General features: G+C 32.8%; 7 protein-coding genes, 1 long non-coding RNA gene and 2 pseudogenes across 9 annotated transcripts; 4 read left to right on the forward strand and 6 right to left on the reverse strand.

The window, feature by feature from the left end:
- Positions 1-128: 128 nt before the first annotated feature.
- Positions 129-2,611, reverse strand: LOC128389252 (sphingosine-1-phosphate lyase-like; annotated as a pseudogene).
- Positions 2,612-2,807: 196 nt separating this feature from the next.
- LOC128389259 (uncharacterized) lies at positions 2,808-3,557 on the reverse strand. Its single transcript, XR_008325438.1, has 2 exons — positions 3,371-3,557; positions 2,808-3,258 (listed from the first exon to the last, which is right to left on the reverse strand). It is a non-coding gene; the product is annotated as an uncharacterized LOC128389259 (long non-coding RNA).
- Positions 3,558-3,621: 64 nt separating this feature from the next.
- LOC128389256 (glucosamine-6-phosphate isomerase 1-like) lies at positions 3,622-4,954 on the forward strand (annotated as a pseudogene).
- Positions 4,906-5,740, reverse strand: LOC128389258 (optic atrophy 3 protein homolog). The gene is made up of 2 exons (XM_053348800.1): positions 5,301-5,740; positions 4,906-5,202 (listed from the first exon to the last, which is right to left on the reverse strand). Exons 1-2 carry the CDS (start codon positions 5,606-5,608, stop codon positions 5,091-5,093), a joined length of 420 nt encoding a protein of 139 aa, XP_053204775.1. The 5' UTR covers positions 5,609-5,740; the 3' UTR covers positions 4,906-5,090.
- Positions 5,741-6,328: 588 nt separating this feature from the next.
- Positions 6,329-7,588, forward strand: LOC128389254 (S-methyl-5'-thioadenosine phosphorylase-like). The gene is given in 3 exon segments (XM_053348796.1): positions 6,329-6,789; positions 6,857-6,900; positions 6,903-7,588. Coding segments are annotated over 3 exon segments (807 nt in total). The 5' UTR covers positions 6,329-6,457; the 3' UTR covers positions 7,334-7,588.
- Positions 7,589-7,809: 221 nt separating this feature from the next.
- Positions 7,810-8,936, reverse strand: LOC128389257 (uncharacterized). Of its 2 annotated transcripts, none has more exons than XM_053348797.1 (2): positions 8,791-8,936; positions 7,810-8,644 (listed from the first exon to the last, which is right to left on the reverse strand). In XM_053348797.1, the coding sequence occupies exon 2, from the start codon at positions 8,615-8,617 to the stop codon at positions 7,871-7,873; it is 747 nt and encodes a 248-aa protein (XP_053204772.1). In that variant the 5' UTR covers positions 8,618-8,644; positions 8,791-8,936; the 3' UTR covers positions 7,810-7,870. The 2 variants fall into 2 exon arrangements, with proteins under 2 accessions (XP_053204772.1, XP_053204773.1); XM_053348798.1 differs by having other exon boundaries at positions 7,810-8,630; positions 8,791-8,925.
- Positions 8,937-9,090: 154 nt separating this feature from the next.
- LOC128389249 (oxysterol-binding protein-related protein 8-like) lies at positions 9,091-13,240 on the forward strand. Its single transcript, XM_053348792.1, is given in 6 exon segments — positions 9,091-9,495; positions 9,749-10,625; positions 10,627-10,649; positions 10,652-11,755; positions 11,758-11,934; positions 11,937-13,240. Coding segments are annotated over 5 exon segments (2,769 nt in total). The 5' UTR covers positions 9,091-9,495; positions 9,749-10,062; the 3' UTR covers positions 12,839-13,240.
- A 599-nt stretch (positions 13,241-13,839) lies between these two features.
- Positions 13,840-16,180, reverse strand: LOC128389251 (pescadillo-like). The gene is made up of 3 exons (XM_053348793.1): positions 15,431-16,180; positions 15,208-15,324; positions 13,840-15,138 (listed from the first exon to the last, which is right to left on the reverse strand). The coding sequence occupies exons 1-3, from the start codon at positions 16,052-16,054 to the stop codon at positions 14,131-14,133; spliced, it is 1,749 nt and encodes a 582-aa protein (XP_053204768.1). The 5' UTR covers positions 16,055-16,180; the 3' UTR covers positions 13,840-14,130.
- A 302-nt stretch (positions 16,181-16,482) lies between these two features.
- LOC128389243 (small integral membrane protein 20-like) lies at positions 16,483-17,063 on the forward strand. The gene is made up of 2 exons (XM_053348787.1): positions 16,483-16,658; positions 16,875-17,063. The coding sequence occupies exons 1-2, from the start codon at positions 16,532-16,534 to the stop codon at positions 16,979-16,981; spliced, it is 234 nt and encodes a 77-aa protein (XP_053204762.1). The 5' UTR covers positions 16,483-16,531; the 3' UTR covers positions 16,982-17,063.
- A 96-nt stretch (positions 17,064-17,159) lies between these two features.
- LOC128389242 (valacyclovir hydrolase-like) lies at positions 17,160-19,565 on the reverse strand. The gene is given in 4 exon segments (XM_053348786.1): positions 17,160-17,742; positions 18,695-18,737; positions 18,739-18,874; positions 19,021-19,565. Coding segments are annotated over 4 exon segments (813 nt in total). The 5' UTR covers positions 19,166-19,565; the 3' UTR covers positions 17,160-17,253.
- Between the last annotated feature and the right edge of the window lie 894 nt (positions 19,566-20,459).

Below are 20,459 nucleotides of genomic sequence, written 5' to 3' on the forward strand. Positions count from 1 at the left end.
AATGATAAATTGTAAAGGTGAAAGTTAAATCTGATTGAACTTTTTTTTATGGAATAATAATTTACGAGTAGTTAAGATCGATACTAATTGACTTTTTTTGGTGATCAAGAATATGGAAGATTTTGTAATTGTTTGGTCATTTAAGTTTAACTAGTTCTCCAATTAAACTTTGGTTTAAGAATATTAACTTTTTTATTATTAAATTAAAATTTCAATGACATGAGTGTTTTTCTAGAGGATTTATAAGAATTATTTGTATTTAGTCGAGTAATAGGAATCAATGAAATGATTGGCGAAAGTAGAGACAAGTGATCTGTCTGAATACTTTGGGACATCCGTAAAGAGCGGCTTGTCCATCCAATTTGACGTATTTACCTCGATCAGCGTAAAGTTTTGTCGCAATTTCTCAATATCTTGCAAAAGAGTCTCAATAACCCTTTAGCCGTGTGCATCTGAGTGAAGCAAATATGAAAAGCCGAAGGAAATTGTAAGACATTGACGTTCCAGCCCTTCTGAGTGAGACCATCGCTCAGTTGGAATACATTGAAATCATCTGAATACAAAGCGACCACAGACAATTTGGGTGAACCACAAATCTTGATACCAGCAATTTTAGCGGCTTTTTTAATAAAATATCGGGTAACCTCGATTATGTTTCTAGTCTTCTCGACATAACCCTCGTGTCCATGATACATGAGACTAGCCCAACAATCAGCAATAACACCACCAGGACGGGAACCAAGAATCGTTGGGGAAGCATAAAGGCCACCAGGCCAGTCGGGTGTAACGAAATATTGGTAACGTCTTAGCTCTTCATTGGCATACATAACTACAGAGGTTCCTTTGGGAGCGTAACCATATTTGTGCGTATCAGCGGTGATGCTTGTTACTCCAGAGACACTAAAGTCAAATCTCTCGTCGACTTTGAAACCAGCCTCAGCCACAAATGGATTTAAAAATCCCCCAAGACAAGCGTCTACATGGACTGGGATATTGTAACGTTGACCCAACTTGGCGATCTCTTCGATTGGGTCAAAAATACCGTGAGGAAATGCTGGAGCGGATCCAACAAGTAAACAGGTATTACTGTTAATGGCACTTCTCATCTTTCGGATGTAAACTTTTTTCGTCTCCGGGTCAATAGGAACATGACGAATTTGCACTTTTAAAATCTCTGCAGCCTTGTCGAAAGCAGGATGACCAGTGATTGGCACTATTATCTCAGGATTACGAATTCCTTTAACATATTTGGCGTAATTTCGATAAGCTTTTACAACTAGGACAATACTCTCCGTTCCCCCGGTGGAAACAACTCCACAAGCATCAGGTCCTCCCTTGTAAAGGTTACATGTCATTCTAACAATTTCGGCTTCCATTTTCCTGATACCAGGAAAAACATCGGCATGTAACGGATTAGTATAAGCCGTTTTCCGGTAAACATCAGCCATCAAATCTAAAAACGCCGTATCTTTTTGATCGCTGTAAATTCCGCCAGAAACTCTTCCTTCCTGCCATTTGACTGAACCAATTGACAAATAATTGTCAACCATTTCCATCACTTTATTTACATCTAATCCTCGGTCGGGTAAATTGGTCTGAAAAGGTCGATTCTTGTAGATGCCCATCAGCTCTTCATCAATCACATCTAAAACCTTATTAATCTCCTTCCTGGCAAGTGACCCGATACCAGGAATTTTGAGTACAACTTGGGTCAACTTTCTTTTAAATATTGACCAGTAGTCTTCATTGACATCGGGTTTAAAGGTTAACCAAATTTTGACCAGAATAAACCAAACGATTGAAGTAACGGCGACCAAAGTAAAAGGCTCATGTTTACCAGCGATAAAGTTGAACCTCGATTTTTGTACTTGCAATGAATCTTGAACTATCTCAGCATAGGGTTGAATATATTCCTGGAAAAGAGTAAAAGAGAAATATAATTAATTGTTTACAAAGTGTTTATATTAATTGATCAATAGCAAATGACAAATTGCCCCATCAAATTGTGAAAACAATAACAATCAACACATTTGAATTTGTCTTTCCAACAAAATCAATTGTAAATTGAGTAAATTTTCAAGGATATAACTGGTAACTGGTACAAACTTGATTACAACATTTCCTAACAAGATTATTAAACTAATCAACTGATTGTTGATGGTGAACTTGTTATTCAATCAGTTGCTCTCAATCTAATTAGAGACCATTAAACTTACCCAAGCAATTTTACTATAAAATGTTAGTTGGTCCATTTGAAGGAAAGGAAAACAAAATCACCAGCGACACATAAGCAAATTCACAGAGGAAGAAGACGAGATCAAATCTCTAATGATGATTTCAAATGATAAAATAATATCGAGATTATGATTTGATAAAAATAGGGAAAAACTGGTTAATCAATTGGGTGATTGAGGCTTCAGATTGACAACAAAGGCAAAGATTCAAATCACAATTTTCACTGGAACTGATTAAAGTGTTTTAATGGATCAATTGACAATCACTGATCATTAGACCAAATAGATTGATGGCAATTAATGGAAATAACAATTTAAATCAATTCCAAACGAAAACTCTCCAGGAAAGTGAGAGAGGGAGAGAAAATAAAGATGAACAGGATGAAGAAGATGAGAAAAAGAGGGAGAGAATGAGAGAGAAAGAAGAAAAAAAATCAATAGTTTACAGCGCGAAACCTAAATGAGTATAAAAAGTGAACAGAATTAAAGTTAATCGAAATTAATTTCGAAATTGTAATTAAAACGAGATAAGTTGAATCGTTGGAATCGTTATAAGTATTTTCGTTCGTTCGATTGGCATTTAGTTAAGTTTTCTTTATTATCATAATACAGTTACGAATTTTTTACAAGACGAAATTTAGGACATTTAAATGATTTTCGAATAAATTTATTATAAATTGAATACCCGTTAATTAGATTTAGTTGTTTTTTCTTCTGTTAACTCATTTATTACCAGTCGAGAACATTTTTTTCATACACTTGACACAGAACCATTTCGTTCGAGGACCAATAACATCGGTGTCTCTAATTGGTGGTTTATGACACTTTTGATGGTACAATTTGTGGCACTTTGCACATTCGACTGGCTCATTTCCAGGAGTAAAGTTCATCTTTCGGCAAACAACACAAACAAGAACCATTTTCAAAATCGATCAGCAAATTAGTCAATCAATTATCTCGTTGATGGAAATTTAAACTTTTCTTCTCGTCCAATACAAACGTTGAGGCTCCTCTGTCAATTCAACTAGAAAATAATAAGATAATATGGATAAAGAAGATTAATAATAAGATTTACCTGACAAGTTGAGAGAAAATAAAAAAAACCAACGAAAAGATAAAAAAATTCGTAGACGAACCAGAATTCAAATGTTCATCAACTGTTCACAGCAATAGAATCCAATCCAATAACTCATGTATTCAGCTCGAGATAATTACGATAATATGGAAATAAATTGGGACAACAATCGAAAAGATTGAATGTTAATGGACGAAAAGAAACAAATTGTAATTGATAAAAACAAATTCTATTAATAAATATTAGTATTTAAATGTAACATTTTGAGCGTTTGCTCATTCGTATTGATAAGTGAAGTGTAACCATGGAAACTTTATTTTCACTCATCTTCAATTGAGAATCTCTTTGATTGTGATTTATTAATAAAGTATCTAAATAATTGATGGTAATTGAGACCATTGAACTAGTGATTAGTTGATTCTCAATGAGACAATTATGATTGAAATGGAATCAGTGTAACCTGATTTGTCTCACAGTTTCAGGGAGAGAGAGAGAGATTGTTTTGATCGAGATAATTTCGATTAATTTTTTTTTCCATCACAGTTAATCAATTATCTCATTATATTTTCTATAACCTTTTCTTTATTTGAGTAACAACTTGACTTTATAATCTTCAACCTTATTAATAATTTAATATGAGATTAATTATATTGGATAATAGTGACGATGTCGCTCTTTGGACTGCCAAGTATATTCGTAAGCGGATAAAGTTATTCAACCCTGGACCTGATCGTTTCTTCAATCTTGGCCTACCGACCGGTAGTACACCTCTTGGTACTTATAAACAGTTGATCAATTTTTATAAAGAAGGATCAATTTCATTTAAATATGTACGAACCTTTAACATGGATGAATATGTTGGATTACCAAGAGATCATCCGAAAGTTATCATTCATTTATGTTCAACAATTTCTTTAAACATATTGACATTGATCCCGTTAATGTTAATATTCTTGACGGGAACGCGTCCGATTTGGAGGCTGAATGTGGCTTACGAGAAGAAAATTGTCGATTCTGGTGGAATAGAATTGTTTGTCGGAGGAATTGGACCTGATGGACATATTGCTTTCAACGAACCAGGGTCAAGTTTAACGTCTCGAACACGGCTTAAGACTCTTGCCATGGACACAATTCTGGCCAATGCGTTTCTTTGCCAATGATGTATCAAAGGTTCCCATGAAGCGTTAACCGTGGGTGTTGGAACGGTCATGGATGCCAGAGAAGTGATGATTCTGATTACTGAGCGGCTAAATCGTTTGCCTTATATAAAGCTATCGAAGAGGGTGTAAGTCATATGGACTGTTTCTGCTCTTCAAATGCACCCGAATACAACTTTGGTCTGTGATGAGGATGCGACTCTTGAATTGAAGGTGAAAACAGTTAAATATTTTAAAAGCCTGATGAGAGTTCACAATAAGCTGGTTGATGAATGATCGAGTATCTTTGACACAATTTCGTTGATTTGTCCTCCGTTGATTGGAGCCTTTCAATTGAAAGTCGAGTCTCAGTTTGGAAAAATATCTTCTCTTGGAAATGTTGGAAAATTTCATACATAATACAATCACTCTAAATAATTATCTTTATACTTGTGTAATTAAATTAAAGTTAATTAGTCTATTAACAAAAATATATTTACACAATCACAGAGTAAAATGAATACACTTTCATATTGGTTTATATACTAACAGTAATTTAACTATTCTAAACTTTTACAGGTAAAATTTTTTTCAATGGATCAAGAAATGATTTATTCTTTTCTTCTAATAATTTAATTAACGAATCTAAATGTTGTTGAGTCTCTTTATCTGCTCCTCAACTTGGCTCATTTTCTCTTCAGTACTTGACCATCGTTCTTCCGTTTTAACAGCTTCATTATTGGCTTTCCGAGCTTGTCTAAATTGGAGAAGAACATTAAAATATTAGCAAATCAGAGTAAAAAATGACAATACATATTAATAAGAAATAGAATAGACAATTGAAAATAAAAATACCTCATGAACTCTAATGTAACAGTGATAACAGCAATACAGAAAATGATAGATTCACCCAGCAGTTCAGCTCCAAGTTCAATTGCAGAATTTTCATTGAGTTTGGTCACCTGATTGGGTTTACCTAAATTGAGTAATTTCATTTTAACATTCACTTCAATCCAATGATAAGTTTGAGCCGGAGGCATACAAATGTAGGTACGGAAGAATAGACTTGATTTAGCTTTCTCCTTGATTCGATTAGCTAACGGTTTACTCATTTGACGAACAGCTAAACTTATCAACTTAACCAAAGGAAAAGATGAAGACATTGTAATCCCATGAGCACCTAGAAAGAACCAAGTAAACTTGGAACAACAATTGACCAAATAAAAAAGAAAACAATCAAAGAAGAATATAAAATTTAAGAAAATAATTGGATTAAAAATTAAATTCAATGAACAACAAAATGTGAATAAGAAAAAAGAATCAAAACAAAAAAAGTGGCGACATCTATGGGAGAAGAACAAAAAATTTTGAACATTCGATTTATAGAAAATCATGTTTTCTATTTTTGGCTATTAATCAAAACAGAATTAAGTTGATTAGTTAATTTTTGTATCTTGGTGATTTAGTTTAATTTTAATTTGATTGTTTTTCTGTGAATTGAAGGAGTGAGTTTGTTGTAAAATTTTCTAATTTGTGATTTGATTGATAAACTCGTTAATTTGATGACTTTATCTGGTTACCAACGAATTTGGTTGGATTTCAAGTCATCTAATTGTTATTATTGATTGTTAATTATTACAATTTGTGAGTAGTTAATTAATCTTGGTGATAGATTAAAGCTTTGAATAGTATCTTTTGAGATACTTTATCTTTGATATCCAATAATCGACGTAAAGTATTGAGAAATATTAATCTTAATCTCAATAGTATTACTATTCTTCTACTTAATTAACTGTAATCAATTTGAGATTAAATTACTATAGTGATTTTGAAACTCACTTATCTCAATTAATTGGTAATTATAAATATTTCATCTTCAATGTTAAATGGTTATTGATTCTTCATCAGATCAATAGCTAAACTATTTACTTTTTATTCTGTTTTTGCTTTTTATTAACCTGTGAATTTGATTTCGTTTTTCTTTTGTCAGTTAATTTCTTTCAATTTCAACCATGGTTAAAATCGGTGTTATTGGTGGAACGGGATTAGATGCTGATATCAACATTGTTAAAGATATTGTCAAGGTTAATACGAGTCCCACACCTTTTGGTAAACCATCCGATGATGTTGTTACCACCGGTAAAATTGGCAATGTTGAAGTAGTTATTATGAGTCGTCATGGAGCTAAACATGATCGAAATCCATCCGATATTAATTATCGAGCCAATATTTGGACATTGAAGCAACTCGGTTGTACTCATGTTCTGGTTACAAATGCCTGTGGATCGTTACAAGAAAATTACAAACCAGGAATGATCGCCATCGTTGATCAATATATTGATAGGTGTTAATTGTTACCGTTTCAATATTTGCTATTAATATTAATATTTTTCCTTCATAATTTCTTGTAGGACTGTATCACGATTAGCGACATTTCATAAAGTGGCTCACATTCCCAAGCTCATGCCTTTAATAAAACAGTCCAATCAATTATCGCCGATGCTTGTAAATCAGTTGGAGCTGATTATCGTTCCGGTGCTTGTATTGTTGTCGTTGAAGGTCCTCGTTACTCCACCCTGGCCGAATCGAGGCTTTATAAATCATGGGGAGGTGATATCATCGGCATGACAACCTTTCCTGAAGTTGTATTAGCTGCTGAGGCAGGATTATTTTACAATTCAATTGGTTTAGTTACTGATTATGATTGTTGGCACGAAGATGAAGGTGAATCGGTCACTGTTGATCTGGTTATGGGTCGACTCAAATTACTCGCCGATGTGTCAAAAAAAATTCTAATCGAAACAATTACAAGAATTGGTAAACATGATTGGACCAAAGAAATCGAGGCCAAAACCCAAGAAGCCAAAGGAGCAATTATGGTTCCTTAAATGATTAAGAGTCTAAGGACTCGAACGAATCAAAGCAACAATCATTGCCTTATATTATTAATAATTTCGATTTGCTCAAAATTAACAAAATTCACACTATTTATATATAAATTCACATAAATTGTCTGAAAATTTCTCAGACAATAGTTAGATGAACAATTTCAAATCTTCTTACTCTTAAATGTAATTAGATCAATCGATTGTCAATAGTCGAGATTCTTTTTCAATAAAGAAACGATATACGAAAAACTTTAATCATTTTATAAAATGGAAATTGAATTTCAAAGTTGGACCAACATTTGGATACAAATAATTGATTTTTAACAAAATCGAAATGAGTATTAGTAGTTAAAAGAAATTGTTACTCTGTTCCAATAGATTAATTGTCTCTTTTCAGAAATTTTGATTGAATGTGATGGTATTTGATTGAGATCATTGCGAAGAGAAATTAAAAATTAAAAATATAATCAAGAATATGAAATTGAAAAAATTAACTTTAGGCAGAATTGATTAACTCGATAAAAAATATAAAACAACTTATTCAACATTAAATGATTTCTTGAATAAGTGTAATGTTATTGCGGCAATAAATGCCGGGTAACTATCGTGCTGGACAAGATAACGATGGACAAAAGTTTTCAGGCTTTTCGAAAAATCATTCTCCAATAGTTCGAGCTCTTTGTTTTCCATTTTGAACAATAATAAATCCGATGCTTGATTCTCAGCGTAAAGGAACGACACCTTGTAACCATTGGAAGTGAATTCGATTCGGCATCCAGTTAGACTTAGAAATGCTTCTTTCAATTCTTTGATTTGCTTTTTACACTCCTCAATGTATTTTCCTCTCTTTGATTCGGATATTTGTAAGGCTATTTTGAGACGTTCAATCTCCGAACTATAATTAATCTCTTCATTGACCATTCGAGTGATGTCGGCAACCTGACCAGCTTCAATTATTTCCAATCGGGCGGCGAGTTTTTTATTCTCTGCTTTGAGAAATCGATAATGTTCCCAGTCTCGATTGATCCTATTGTCAACTGGATTTTCTTTTAAATGAATTATTCTCCAATCATCAACTGCTAATTGTTGACATTGACATTGACATTGATGTTCTTTAACCTCTTTTTCCTCTTCTTCCTTTAACTCTTTCATTTTGATTTGCTCTCTTTCCATTTCAAGTCGTTTCAATTCATCTTCCAATAATTTACATTGATCTTTAATCAGTCCAAGCTGAGATGTCAACACTTTAATTTGATCAGCAATATCCTTCTCCGTCATAGGCATCTCTTAATTGTTTCTAAAAATAAAAATCTAATCAATAAATAAATAATAACAATCAAAACAAAAATAGAAATCAATTCAACATGTGATAACCTTTAGTCATAAATAAGGAAAAGAAAACCTTCTTAAAGAAAAGACAATTGATACAAATTTCTAAAGTAAAAAACAATACTTACTATATAGAATCCTGATCCTGAATAATTCACAAACTTAAAAAGATAACAATTAATAAATGATAAAGAAAAATGATCCAATTACTTAACAATTAACAGAAATTAATTAATTTCCATTCTTTGTCATGTTTTAAATTCTCTTAAAGTGTCGCCATCTAGTTGAAGAAAAAAAATATTCTCACTCAGCTCAATCAAGAAGAGAAAAAAAAATAAATGAAAACAAGTTTCATTTCCTTAATTAATTTTTTTCTCTTCAACTGTTAGACTTTCAATTGACTCTTTAATTGTCTGTTTAATTTATTAATTGTTATTGTGAATGTTGGTGTAATCCAATATCATGTTACTCTACCTAATTAACAATACACTTTAAAAAGTAATTGGATTTCAATTAAATGAACTTTGTTTATATGAGCATGTCTCTTGTTCATGTTTCCCTTTAATCATCTGATTACGTTAATCAATACAGATTAATACCTTTTATTTATCATCTTTAGTTTACTTCCACCACCTTTTTTATCCATCATCTTGATCGTTATTAAACTGTTATTGTAATTGTCATCATTATCATCATCAGTCATCAATAATATTCATATTACAAAACCAACATTTCCAATAGAGTCTATCATGATTCACTAATTGCTTTTAGCTGATATATTTTTCTTTATTTCTATTCTATTGTTGGATAATCATCAATCTCTCCTGTTCAAGGTAAGTTGATAAATTTTATTCTTTTTTACAATTTTCTTTCTCTCTTCTTCTTCTCTCTCTCTCTCTCTCTGCTGTCGTCTTTTCTTAAAATTCTGACTATCATTTGTTTACCTTTTTCTCTGGTTTCTTCCTTCTTTTGCCTTCATCTTTCCTTGTTGTTATTTCCTTTCCACTTATTTTCATCTCTCTCAATCTCAAGCTTTTGTTTTGTTTTTCTTCTCATTTTATATTTTTCTTTTTCTTCTTCTTCTAGTGTTTCAATATCTTATTGGTTTTAGTTGTCTGTGTTTGTGTGTTTTATTTTCGTATTTTTTACTTGGATGAGAATGAACAATTCCCATTACTCGAGATTATTATTGACATCATGCTTCAATCAACCTGGATGATATTTTATTTCTCATCTTTTATCTGTGTGTTGGTTATTTTTATGAACTAACAGGAAATACAAAGGAAATATTTATCTCAAATTATCAACATCAATGTTGTCGTCATCACCTTCATCATAAAATTGTGATCAAAGTTTCATTCATCTATTAACCTTCTTAACATTTACTACAATTAAATAATATGGCTTCTAGTGATGGTATCACCACATCAACAACTGTACCAACTTTATCATCTTTACCTACATCATCAAATGAACCAGTATCATCTTCCTCTCCACAACCAACAACATCTACGGGAAACAATGATCATACCATCAACTTGGCTCCAATCAACAGCCACCATCATGTACACTCATCACATCCTCATCCCCACCAATCATTAAAGACAACAATGTCTACTTCATCCATCTCATCCAATAATGCCAGTGATCCTCTATCACCTACCACTCCCACCTCATTAACAGCTAATATTAATTATGAGGTAATTCCACCTGGATCAATTAAGCGTGACTCTTATAAGGACAGTAAACGATTATACCAGAAGCAGAAAAAGAAGGCCGTTGAAGAATTACTTTCCATTTTAAACGATCCAACAGTTCTCGTGATGGCGGACTGGCTTAAAGTCAGGGGGACACTCAAAAGTTGGACAAAACTTTACTGTGAGCTTAAACCTGGTCTTCTGGTTCTTTACAAAAATTCCAAGACTCATAAAAGCGGATATTGGGTTGGAACCATTTTACTGAATATGTGAGATAATTGAAAGACCTTCTAAAAGGATGGATTTTGTTTCAAACTTTTTAACCCTTTGGATCAAACTATTTGGGCTCCTCGTGGTCCTCGCGGTGAATCATTCGGTGCCATTGTACAGCCTTTACCGATGAACTATCTTATTTTTAGAGCTCCATCTGAACAAGCAGGTCTCAATTGGATGAAAGCGATAGAAGTTTCTCTTAATTGTTCAATTGTATTGATGAGAAGTGGGGGTAACCCTCGAGACACTTTAAACTCTTTCATTAGTAATTTAAATTCTTCAGCTGAAGATTGTTCCCCACCAACATCAGCTAAATTAGATTTAGATGAAAGTGAAATTGAGCGTCACTTTAAAGATCATGATTTGGAAGATGATACGCAAACTGATCATGAAGAAAATCCTGATACAGCTTCTCAAGGACACCATTCAACTGATTCTGATTCAAGTACCATTAGTATACATGAACCACGACCATCTCGAGCAATTAAACAATCCATCGGTGGAACACTTGGCTTTAATTTAAGCCAATCAATTGAAGAGACGATAATTGAGACTAATTACGTTGAAGAGATTACAGAAGATGTGTCAACCATGGGCGAAGAATGTCAAACCGAAGAGGTAGCTGAAGAGAACAAATCTTTACTATGGAGTTTATTGAAACAAGTTCGACCTGGAATGGATCTTTCGAAAGTTGTTCTACCCACTTTCATATTGGAACCTCGATCATTTCTAGACAAATTAAGTGACTACTATTACCACTGTGATATCCTTTCTAAAGCGGTTATCGAGGAAGATCCATTAATACGAATGAAAAAAGTGGTCAAATGGTATCTTTCCGGTTTCTACAAGAAACCCAAAGGTCTCAAAAAACCTTACAATCCAATTTTGGGTGAGTGTTTCCGCTGTTATTGGGCTCATCCGGAAACCGATAGTCGAACCTTTTATATTTCCGAGCAAGTTTCCCATCATCCACCAATCAGCACCTTCTATGTAACTAACAGGAAAGATGGTTACTGTATATCAGGAAGTATACTTGCTAAATCAAAGTTCTATGGTAATTCAGTTTCTGCCATTTTAAATGGCACTGCTAAGCTAACCTTTCTCACCCGTGGTGAAGACTACACCTAACAATGCCCTATGCTCACTGTAAAGGTATCCTGATGGGGAATCTGAGTCTAGAATTGGGAGGTAAGGTTGACATTAAATGTGAAAAAACGGGCTATTGTACTGAAATGGAATTCAAATTGAAACCTTTCCTTGGAGGATCTGAACTGTGTAATAATGTTGTCGGTAAAATAAAACTTGAAAGGAAACTTTATGCACTCTGGATGGACATTGGGACACCCTGATCAAAGTGAAAGACAAACGAACTGGTCAAGAATCTGTTCTGTGGGAGGTTACACCGGAAGTAAGAAATTGTAGACTCAAAAGGTTTCTGGTTCCATTAGATTCCCAAGAAGATTTTGAATCAGACAAACTTTGGAGAAATGTAACCAATGCAATAATTAAAGGCGATCAAATTGCCGCAACTGATGAGAAGACCATTCTTGAAGAAGAGCAACGCCGAGGGGCAAGAGAACGATTAATGAACAAAGAATCTTGGACTTCTCGCAATTTTATCCACGATCTGTGTAGCGGTGATTGGGTTTACAAACATCTCGATTCACGTCCATGGGATCAACGAACGGATGTATTACAATACGAACGAAACTTTCAAATCCAAACCAAAACTCGTCATAAAACACCAACAGTTGCTTGTCGAACCAGTTCAGTTGTTTCGATCGATAATCCATTGACTGCTGCTCGATTGTCCACTCATCGATCTCCCAAATCACCCAGAGACCAGAAGACTGAAAGCTTAGGCAGTGAACATAGTTCAGTATCGGCAACCTCGAATTCGCATCTCGAGAATCGAACTGAAACCAACCTTCTTTTAGCTGGAAAAGGACAAATTGAACAAATTGTCGATAAATTGAATTTACTTCATGATAAATTATGCACCATTGAGAAACAACTTCATCCTAATGCCTCCAATCAACCAAAAAGTCTACAACAAGGGAAGACGAAACAATCAACATCCCAAAGCAACTCAGAAATTGTTGGATTACTTGGTAATTCTCAGCAAATCAAATTGATTTTAGGATTTTTGTTGCTTTCTATTCTCAGTCAAATCTTGATTACCTTCATTTCCAAAAGGTTGAAATAATGAATAACATTTCTAAAGATTAATGCTCACAATTAAGCTTTTCTCTTCTCATCAATTGTTCTATTCTTCATTACTATTATATAACTTTTATCAAGCAAATCAAGTCTACATTCAAAATGGATTTTGTGATGATACTTCGAAGATAATCCTTTCCCCAAGATTCTTAATCTCTCCGTTTCCAACCTAAAAATCCAGAGAGAATCAACAATCATCAACAACTTTTCATCTTCTCTCTTAATTTTGATCAACTCATTCGAATCATAATCTTAATTACCTTTGGTTCCTTTGGTTCTTTTAAACATATTCATTAATATGTATATCCTAGTCACTGTTCAACTGAAAAACATCAACTAATCATTTTATTATTATTGATCCAGATTAAATCTAATGAATCAACTCTAATCGGATTGCAATTTAAATCAATGAAAAATAAGACTTCATTGTCCTCATTTTAATATGTTACACAGAATGTTAATTTTGTAAACGAAACAATTTGCCATTTTTTTCTCTTTCCCATTTCTCGCTGTGATTTAATTACATTAATTATCCAAGAAGATGAAAAAGTTAATGAAGATAAAGAATTGGAAACCAAAACATGATGAAGGAAATGCCATTAACTTAATTTATAACAATAATCATTTACTTCCAAGAGACACAATCATTTGTTTCTTAAACTTTGATTACCTTTTCCAGTGAAAATGATTAATGATTTGGAAACGATTTTGATGAAAAAAAAAAATGATTAACACAATAAAGTTAAATGATGTGTAATAATCCTATTGATTTAAAGTTAATTGTTCACCAATGGTTACTAATTGATGAGTCGAACACATCAATTCAACAGTTGACGTTTAAATGACCAACTAATCGCGAGTTAACATTTGAAACTATCAAACAGTTAAATCATATTAATAATCTTTGATAAAAATGATCCTTGTTCATGAAAAGGTTGAAACTATTGACGCGATCATATTGATTAATGAGGTGATCAATAACAAGGGATTTACACTTAACAATTAATTCTGGGATTTTTTTTCTTATCCGAGCCATTTAATCACAAAAACTTGAATCACTGTTAACTTATTTATATACCATTATCATGATTGATTGAACGTCTTAATAAACCATTAATTAGCGCGTTTATTTACAAGCAATTGATCAAAATCGAAAAGGGATTCAAATAATTGACCAATTGACTGGAGTCCGAAAGGCACGAAGTTGATAAAAAGTGAATTTGTGTTTCTAGTAGCATCAAGATGAAGATAATCCGATTGCTTGAATAGATGCGATGATCAATGTTGTCGTTTTCTTTTCATTGCTGTTTTGTTTTTAGATTTATTGTTTTGATTGGTCTGTTTTCCTTGGGAAGCCTCGTACTTTTCGCGTTTCTCCTTGAGCTTTTCAGCGGTTCGGACATTTCGTCGTTTTCCATACATGATTTTATCGTACAATCGTTTTCGTTTCTTTGGAATCATCATGACAGCAAGTCTCTTTTCTTCGGCTTTCTCTTCTTCTACCTTACGTTTTCGATCTGTTTTCACTTCTTTACCTGCTTTTACTTTCATCTTTAATTCCTTAATATGATGTTCGACTTTATTTTCAGGCTCTTCCTCCTCAGTTTCTTCTCCACTTTCTTCATCGTCGTTCTCTTCTGTTCCCTGTCGTTCACCAAAGGCGTTATTTTGTTGGTAAGAAATGCTCGGTGGCACATAACTGCCTTCCTTCATTTCTACAAATGGAGATAAATGTGGAGGTAAGACTACATCGTGGAAATAATTTTCGACTGGAAGTAAAGTTCGAGCATTAACACTATCGTAAACCCATTGCGGTTGAATGTAGTAGCGATTCATGTATTTGTTGGGTATCACTTCTTTATCAACAATCTGGTGAGTTATGGTAGTATCGGCTTCGCTGTAAGTGGCACCGACGAATGAAATTTTGTCCCATGAAACTTGTCCGCCAAAAGATCTTATCACAAATGTCAATGATTCTCGAGGTACTTCACGGCCAAGGAAAAATTTAAGACCTTTAAATAAGTTTTGTTGTTTAACCAGCTGATGATATGATATTGTTTTCTTCTTCTTTTTTTCCTCTTCACCTTCTTTACTCTCTTCTTTACCTTCTTCTCCACCCTCTTCTTCTTCTTCATCTTCTTCAAACTCATCTGGTTTATTCTCCGCAGGAATATCTTCTTTTCGGCGTGGTAATGATCTATTTAATGATCCAACATATTCATACATAGCATGTAGTTTATCCTCTCCAGTGATTATTTCCTTATCCATCTCTTTAGCAAGGCTAAGCTGTAATTAAAAAAATCATCATTAATAAAATGTAAATTCAATATGAGACAATGATGATGAAGAACTTACTCTTGGAGGATAATACATGTTGATACTAGAGAAAAGCTTATGATTAACAAATCCAAGAAGAGTGATGTAAAATTCAGTGAAGGATCTCATGACTCTCATGTCAACTTCGGGATTAGACTTTGGAAAGAAGAACAGAAAAATTAATATTAGATATTTACTATAAATGAAATAGGGACGAACCAGATTTAAATTGACAGTTAGAATTGACTAAAAAAAAACTTACCAACAGAACGAATTGATGGGGAACAATCCATGTTATTGTTTGGCCCATTATCTCCGCTTGATAATAATAACCCTTAATTGAGATGAAAACCTTTCTCAATGATCTAGACTCAATAACATAGTGCATGAACTCAAGTGTTAACCGTCTAGAAAGATCAACTATCTCTACAGGAACACCTTTGATTTTGGAGAAATTTCCATAAAGAAAACACATACATAAAGCATCATCCAAGTCTTTAAGAGCATCAATAAACGTTGGATATCTGTCTTTAACAATATGATCCATTTTGTATGTCGGCACATTATCTCGTAGAGTTGCTAATTTGTGTTCATCTTTCCGGGCGTTTGCTCGAGTCATCTTTCTAAGAAATGTTTTATATTCCCAGAATTTCCAGATTACCGGATCACGACCAAGATACCTAATATCATCTCGTAAATAGTATGTTTTACCTCGAGTCATTCCTTTTTTAATCTTTTTCGGTTCAACCGGATAAACACCTTTTAAAATACACAAACGCCTGAAATCCTTCAATGATAATTGGAGCCGTTGCATGGCCCGACTTCGAGTCATGTAGACTCTTTTATGAGAAGGAAGTGTCTTCCGGGCAGTAGCTTTCTTACCCATGGTTCAACAAATTAACACAAAACAATTTAAATCAAGAGAAAAAAACAATTAGAAAACAAATTCTATTCCAATTTATATTCAAACAAAATTCTGACCAAAACCATGTGGAAATTTAGGATTTAAATCTTCAGGGACTTTCTCCTAATCTTCAATGTTGAAAAAAATTCCAATAGAAAAAAAGATTATTCTAATTGCTTAGAACCAACTGATTGAATATTCAATTTTTAATTTCTCATTGTGTTGAACTTAATTCTCAATCGATTAATATTCAATCAATCATCATAATCTCTTTTAATTAAAAATTAATTGATTTAAATTAACGAATGAATTTCAGTGCCATCTAGCGGGAGAAAAAGTCTCTAAATTTGTGGTTGTTTATGTTTTGAAAATTTTCATTTTTGTCTTTGATTGAATTTAATTCATTTTAATTGTGTTATTTTGTTTTGTTCAGATTATTTGGTTGATTATTTTATATCCATGTCTATCAGGTTGTCTACATGGAAGGTAGGTAAGGGTCGTAATCTGGTTTTAATAGTCGCTGGTGTGATCATCGGCTCCATTTATCCACTTTATTTTTTTCCGAAATCAAGAAATGCTGAATATCGTAAGTAAAGTTAATTCATTGAAATTCTGTATTTTTCATGAAATTTTTACTGTTTATTTATTGTTCAAAAGTGTTCAGTATGATACAATCGAAAATTCAGTGACTTGGAAGCTTATTTGTGAGATTGTCACAGATCTTTCCTTAATCTGATTCACTTGGAATATATTTTATTAGAAAACTAAATTGATTTTGATTTGTTTTATTTTATTTTCTTAGGTCGGATTCAAGAAAGGAATCGTAAAGGAGTTGATAAAGAGTCCATTCAACCCGGTGGTTTCAAGTCATGGACAGATCCATTTGCATCGTTGAAAAAAGACAAATAAACAAGTAGCTAATTATATTCTCTCCTAATTGTTGTGTAAATATTAGTACAGTTATGTCGTTCCTTTGTAAAGTCTATTGTAAATCGGGGACATTTTTAACTGTAAATAATGTAGTTTTACCTGTGATAAAAGCAAATATACAATTCATTCAACCGCAGGTCAGTGGATGAAACTACGGTTATTCTAAAAATCGTTTAATAGTAATAGACGAATACATCGTACAATCAAATTAGTTTATTATTTTAGATTTCATCGTGTCAATCAATACGAATTCAATCTAAAAGGAATCTCTGAACCAGCCTGTTGAATTGTTCAGCATGACTGACATGAATATCATGAACTCCATCAGGAAATAGATGAGATTCAACGTCGGGAATATTTGCCACCAAATGGTCGAAAAACTCTTTCGGGATCATAGTATCTTTCTTACCATGTAACACGAAAGTCGGACATTTAATTTCCTTTACTCTGTCCTTACAAATGTCGCTTGTGGTATAAGTGTAACTCATGTGTTTATACCAAATCTTTTCGAGTGTCTCACGATTACCATAGATTTTGATGTACTCATTCCTTCGGGATTCTTCCCACATTTCCAGAGTACAAAGAATTCTCCACATATCTTTATATTTCTCTGGAATATAAGCCAAAGTTCCCCAAACCACAAGCTTTTCAACTTTCGCCGGGAACAAAATGGGAACCAGTAAGGCAGATTTACCACCATCACTCCAGCCCATTACAGAGAAACTGTCATAACCTAAATGCTTTATGATGAATGAAACGAAATGAGTAAAAAACATCAAACATTCAAATGATCTTAAAGACAATTTAGATATTGGAAACAAAAGTGACCTCAAACTAACGAACTGACGTCGATAATTAGTCTTAATTGGAAACAGAAAAAAAAGAGACATGCAAATTAACTTTAGGTTGATTGCTTTTCGCATTTCTTGTCCTGATACAATTAGAAAACTCGACAATCAACTAATTGGAAACGAAAATAATCCAATTTTAACGATTATTACTAAGCTTTTCTCCAACAATTTACCAATAACCTCGTTATTAAAGTAATCAGATTAGAAACTTTTTGAGAAAAAAAAATTTGATTACCAGCAGACAGAATTGAAATGAATTTGATTGATTTACTTTTAATTCAACCAATCATTTGAATCTATTTTTCTGATTATTAATAATTAGATGAACTAACATTCACCTAAAAAACTGATCTTATTTTTCACCTAAAAAGTTATTAAACTGAATACATTTCAAGACTAAATTGGTTTTTATAAACCTGCAACTAATTAAAATGAATGACAATTTACACTAATTGTTATAACCCTTAAAATCAAATTATCCTTATGGTTTAACACTCGAATTGTGAATAATTAATTGCAAATCAACCTGTTGAATTAACTCTCAATGATCAACTTGAAAAATACAAGATTAATTGATAAGAGAGATTGAATTAAATTGAATGAAAATGATGATAAAAGATGAAAACTTCTGATGTTGACAAAGTTTCAGGAAGATTTGTTCATTCATTTGATGAGAGAAAAAAACTCAATTGAAACTTTTCTCATTCAATTTGATCAACAGTTATGAAAGAATTTTTTTCTCAAGTTAGTGAATGAAAAAACTAAATAATCAATCAAATTTAAATAACATTGGAACAACAATTTGATCTGTAATAGGAAAACATGAAGAAAATGAACCTACTGCCATCAATTTAACCACAGTCTCAGCATCGTATTGGTAAAAACTTATCCTCAGCATGAAGTTTATAATCTCGTTCAGGGGGACGACTCAGTCCGAATCCAGGTGAGTCCCAAGCAATTAAGGTGAATTTATCCTTATCAAAGCCATCTAATTGTGGTTTCATATCAGTTCGGCCATTTCCTGATTCGATAAAACAATCAACAATTACCAATCATTTGAATCCACAGGTAATGATTGTCGGTCAATGATAAGTTTTGACATTGGATTAAGTTATTGATTGATTTTTACATTCAGATAAGAGTTGTAATTATAATTAAATGACTCACCACAAGCTCCAGGAAATATGAAGACAGCACAATCACCATGACCAACTTTCTCGTAGTGAATTTTGTATCCATCTTGTTCATAATAACCAGTGACCAAATCACTTTTTACTTCATTTGTTTCAACTTTACTTGATTCGGTTGTCATTTCAATAAGAGATTCAGATAAACTGGACAATTGATTAGCACGATAGTCAAAATGATTACGATTGAAGTTGTAAATTTTCAGATCAATTTAAACTTTACTTCGGTTTGGATCAGGTCGTTGTCGCTGATCTTGTCCACGTTGTTATTGTGATCGGTTCAACGGATAACAGAAGCAAATGAGAATAAGTTGAACAAGGAAGATGAAGGATGAAAAAAATGGGTGGGAAGTAAACAAGAAGAAGACAATTAAAGGTGATGATTATTAAGACATCAGGTATTAGCTTAAAGTGATTAACAAGAAAAGTTAAAGATGATTTGTTGATGATCAAGAAGAGGAAAAAGTTTATTTGAGAAAAATGAAACGCAATCAACTAACTAACTTGTCTTCTCAGGTTTTTTTTAAAGTTGATTGTTCAATCATCTTGAAGTTGAATCAATACATGATTAACGTGTTGATGTAGAGGAAAGATGATGATGATGATGGTAATTATAATAAATCCAATTTAGTTACTTATCTTCATGATCTTTTTGAGAAAATATCTGTTTCATTAACTTAATTGCAATTTGGATTAGAAAATAGTGTCAATATCTATTCCAATCTCTTAATCGATTGCTGGTCAATTGTTTCAATCAATGAGCTGTTTAAATAGTTAATTCAAGTAAGATGAATACAAACCTATTCTCAATCTCTCCTTTATCACCTCTGTTAATTGATGAATTAATTGAATTACAGGTAATATTTGGAGAAGATAATTGACTGAGTATAGAATAAAGAAAAAAAATGAGATGTTTTCCTTTTTTAATTTCGAAAAGCGTATTGAGTTTATTTTATACAATAGAATCAAATCCCATTCGATTTTCTGATTTTTCTGATAATTTGAGTGGTAACATTGAAGTTAATGATTAGAACTGAAATAGTCCAGAAAAGTGAAAGAGGAAACAGAGAAACGAGAAGAAGGATGAAGATGAGAAATGAGAGATAGGAAGAGAGATGAAGGGTTAACAGGCATCATCATCATCATGAAGAGAAATGAAGAGACATCAACAAAAAAATGACAAGAAAAGAAAGTACATTTTGTCAGAGGAAAAAGGATAGAGCAAGAGTGAGGGTGGGGTGGGAAGGATGAAGAGGAAACATGAAAGGAAGTGAAGACAATGAAGATGATGATGAGAAGTGAGAGTTAAAAAGAGAGGTAGTTGACTTGTTGAAGGTGGAAAATGTTAATCAATTGGAAACCAGAAATTTACATAAGGTAATAAGATGAGAACGAGACGGAGGATTCAAGGTGGAAGGT

The sequence above is a fragment of the Panonychus citri genome, unplaced genomic scaffold (assembly GCF_014898815.1).
Source record: "Panonychus citri isolate SS breed McGregor unplaced genomic scaffold, ASM1489881v1 Contig00106, whole genome shotgun sequence".
Lineage (NCBI taxonomy): Eukaryota > Metazoa > Arthropoda > Arachnida > Trombidiformes > Tetranychidae > Panonychus > Panonychus citri.

Bases quoted from the DNA above. Each gene is read 5' to 3' on its own strand.
- LOC128389257 (XM_053348797.1), bottom strand. From the start codon at position 8,617: ATGCCTATGACGGAGAAGGATATTGCTGATCAAATTAAAGTGTTGACA.
- LOC128389243 (XM_053348787.1), top strand. From the start codon at position 16,532: ATGTCTATCAGGTTGTCTACATGGAAGGTAGGTAAGGGTCGTAATCTG. The intron at 16,659-16,874 runs GTAAGTAAAGTT...TTATTTTCTTAG, and splicing joins ATCAAGAAATGCTGAATATC to GTCGGATTCAAGAAAGGAAT.
- LOC128389251 (XM_053348793.1), bottom strand. From the start codon at position 16,054: ATGGGTAAGAAAGCTACTGCCCGGAAGACACTTCCTTCTCATAAAAGA. The intron at 15,325-15,430 runs GTAAGTTTTTTT...TTCTTTCCAAAG, and splicing joins CCCATCAATTCGTTCTGTTG to TCTAATCCCGAAGTTGACAT. The intron at 15,139-15,207 runs GTAAGTTCTTCA...TTTTAATTACAG, and splicing joins ACATGTATTATCCTCCAAGA to CTTAGCCTTGCTAAAGAGAT.
- LOC128389258 (XM_053348800.1), bottom strand. From the start codon at position 5,608: ATGTCTTCATCTTTTCCTTTGGTTAAGTTGATAAGTTTAGCTGTTCGT. The intron at 5,203-5,300 runs GTATTTTTATTT...TCTCCAATTTAG, and splicing joins GTTACATTAGAGTTCATGAG to ACAAGCTCGGAAAGCCAATA.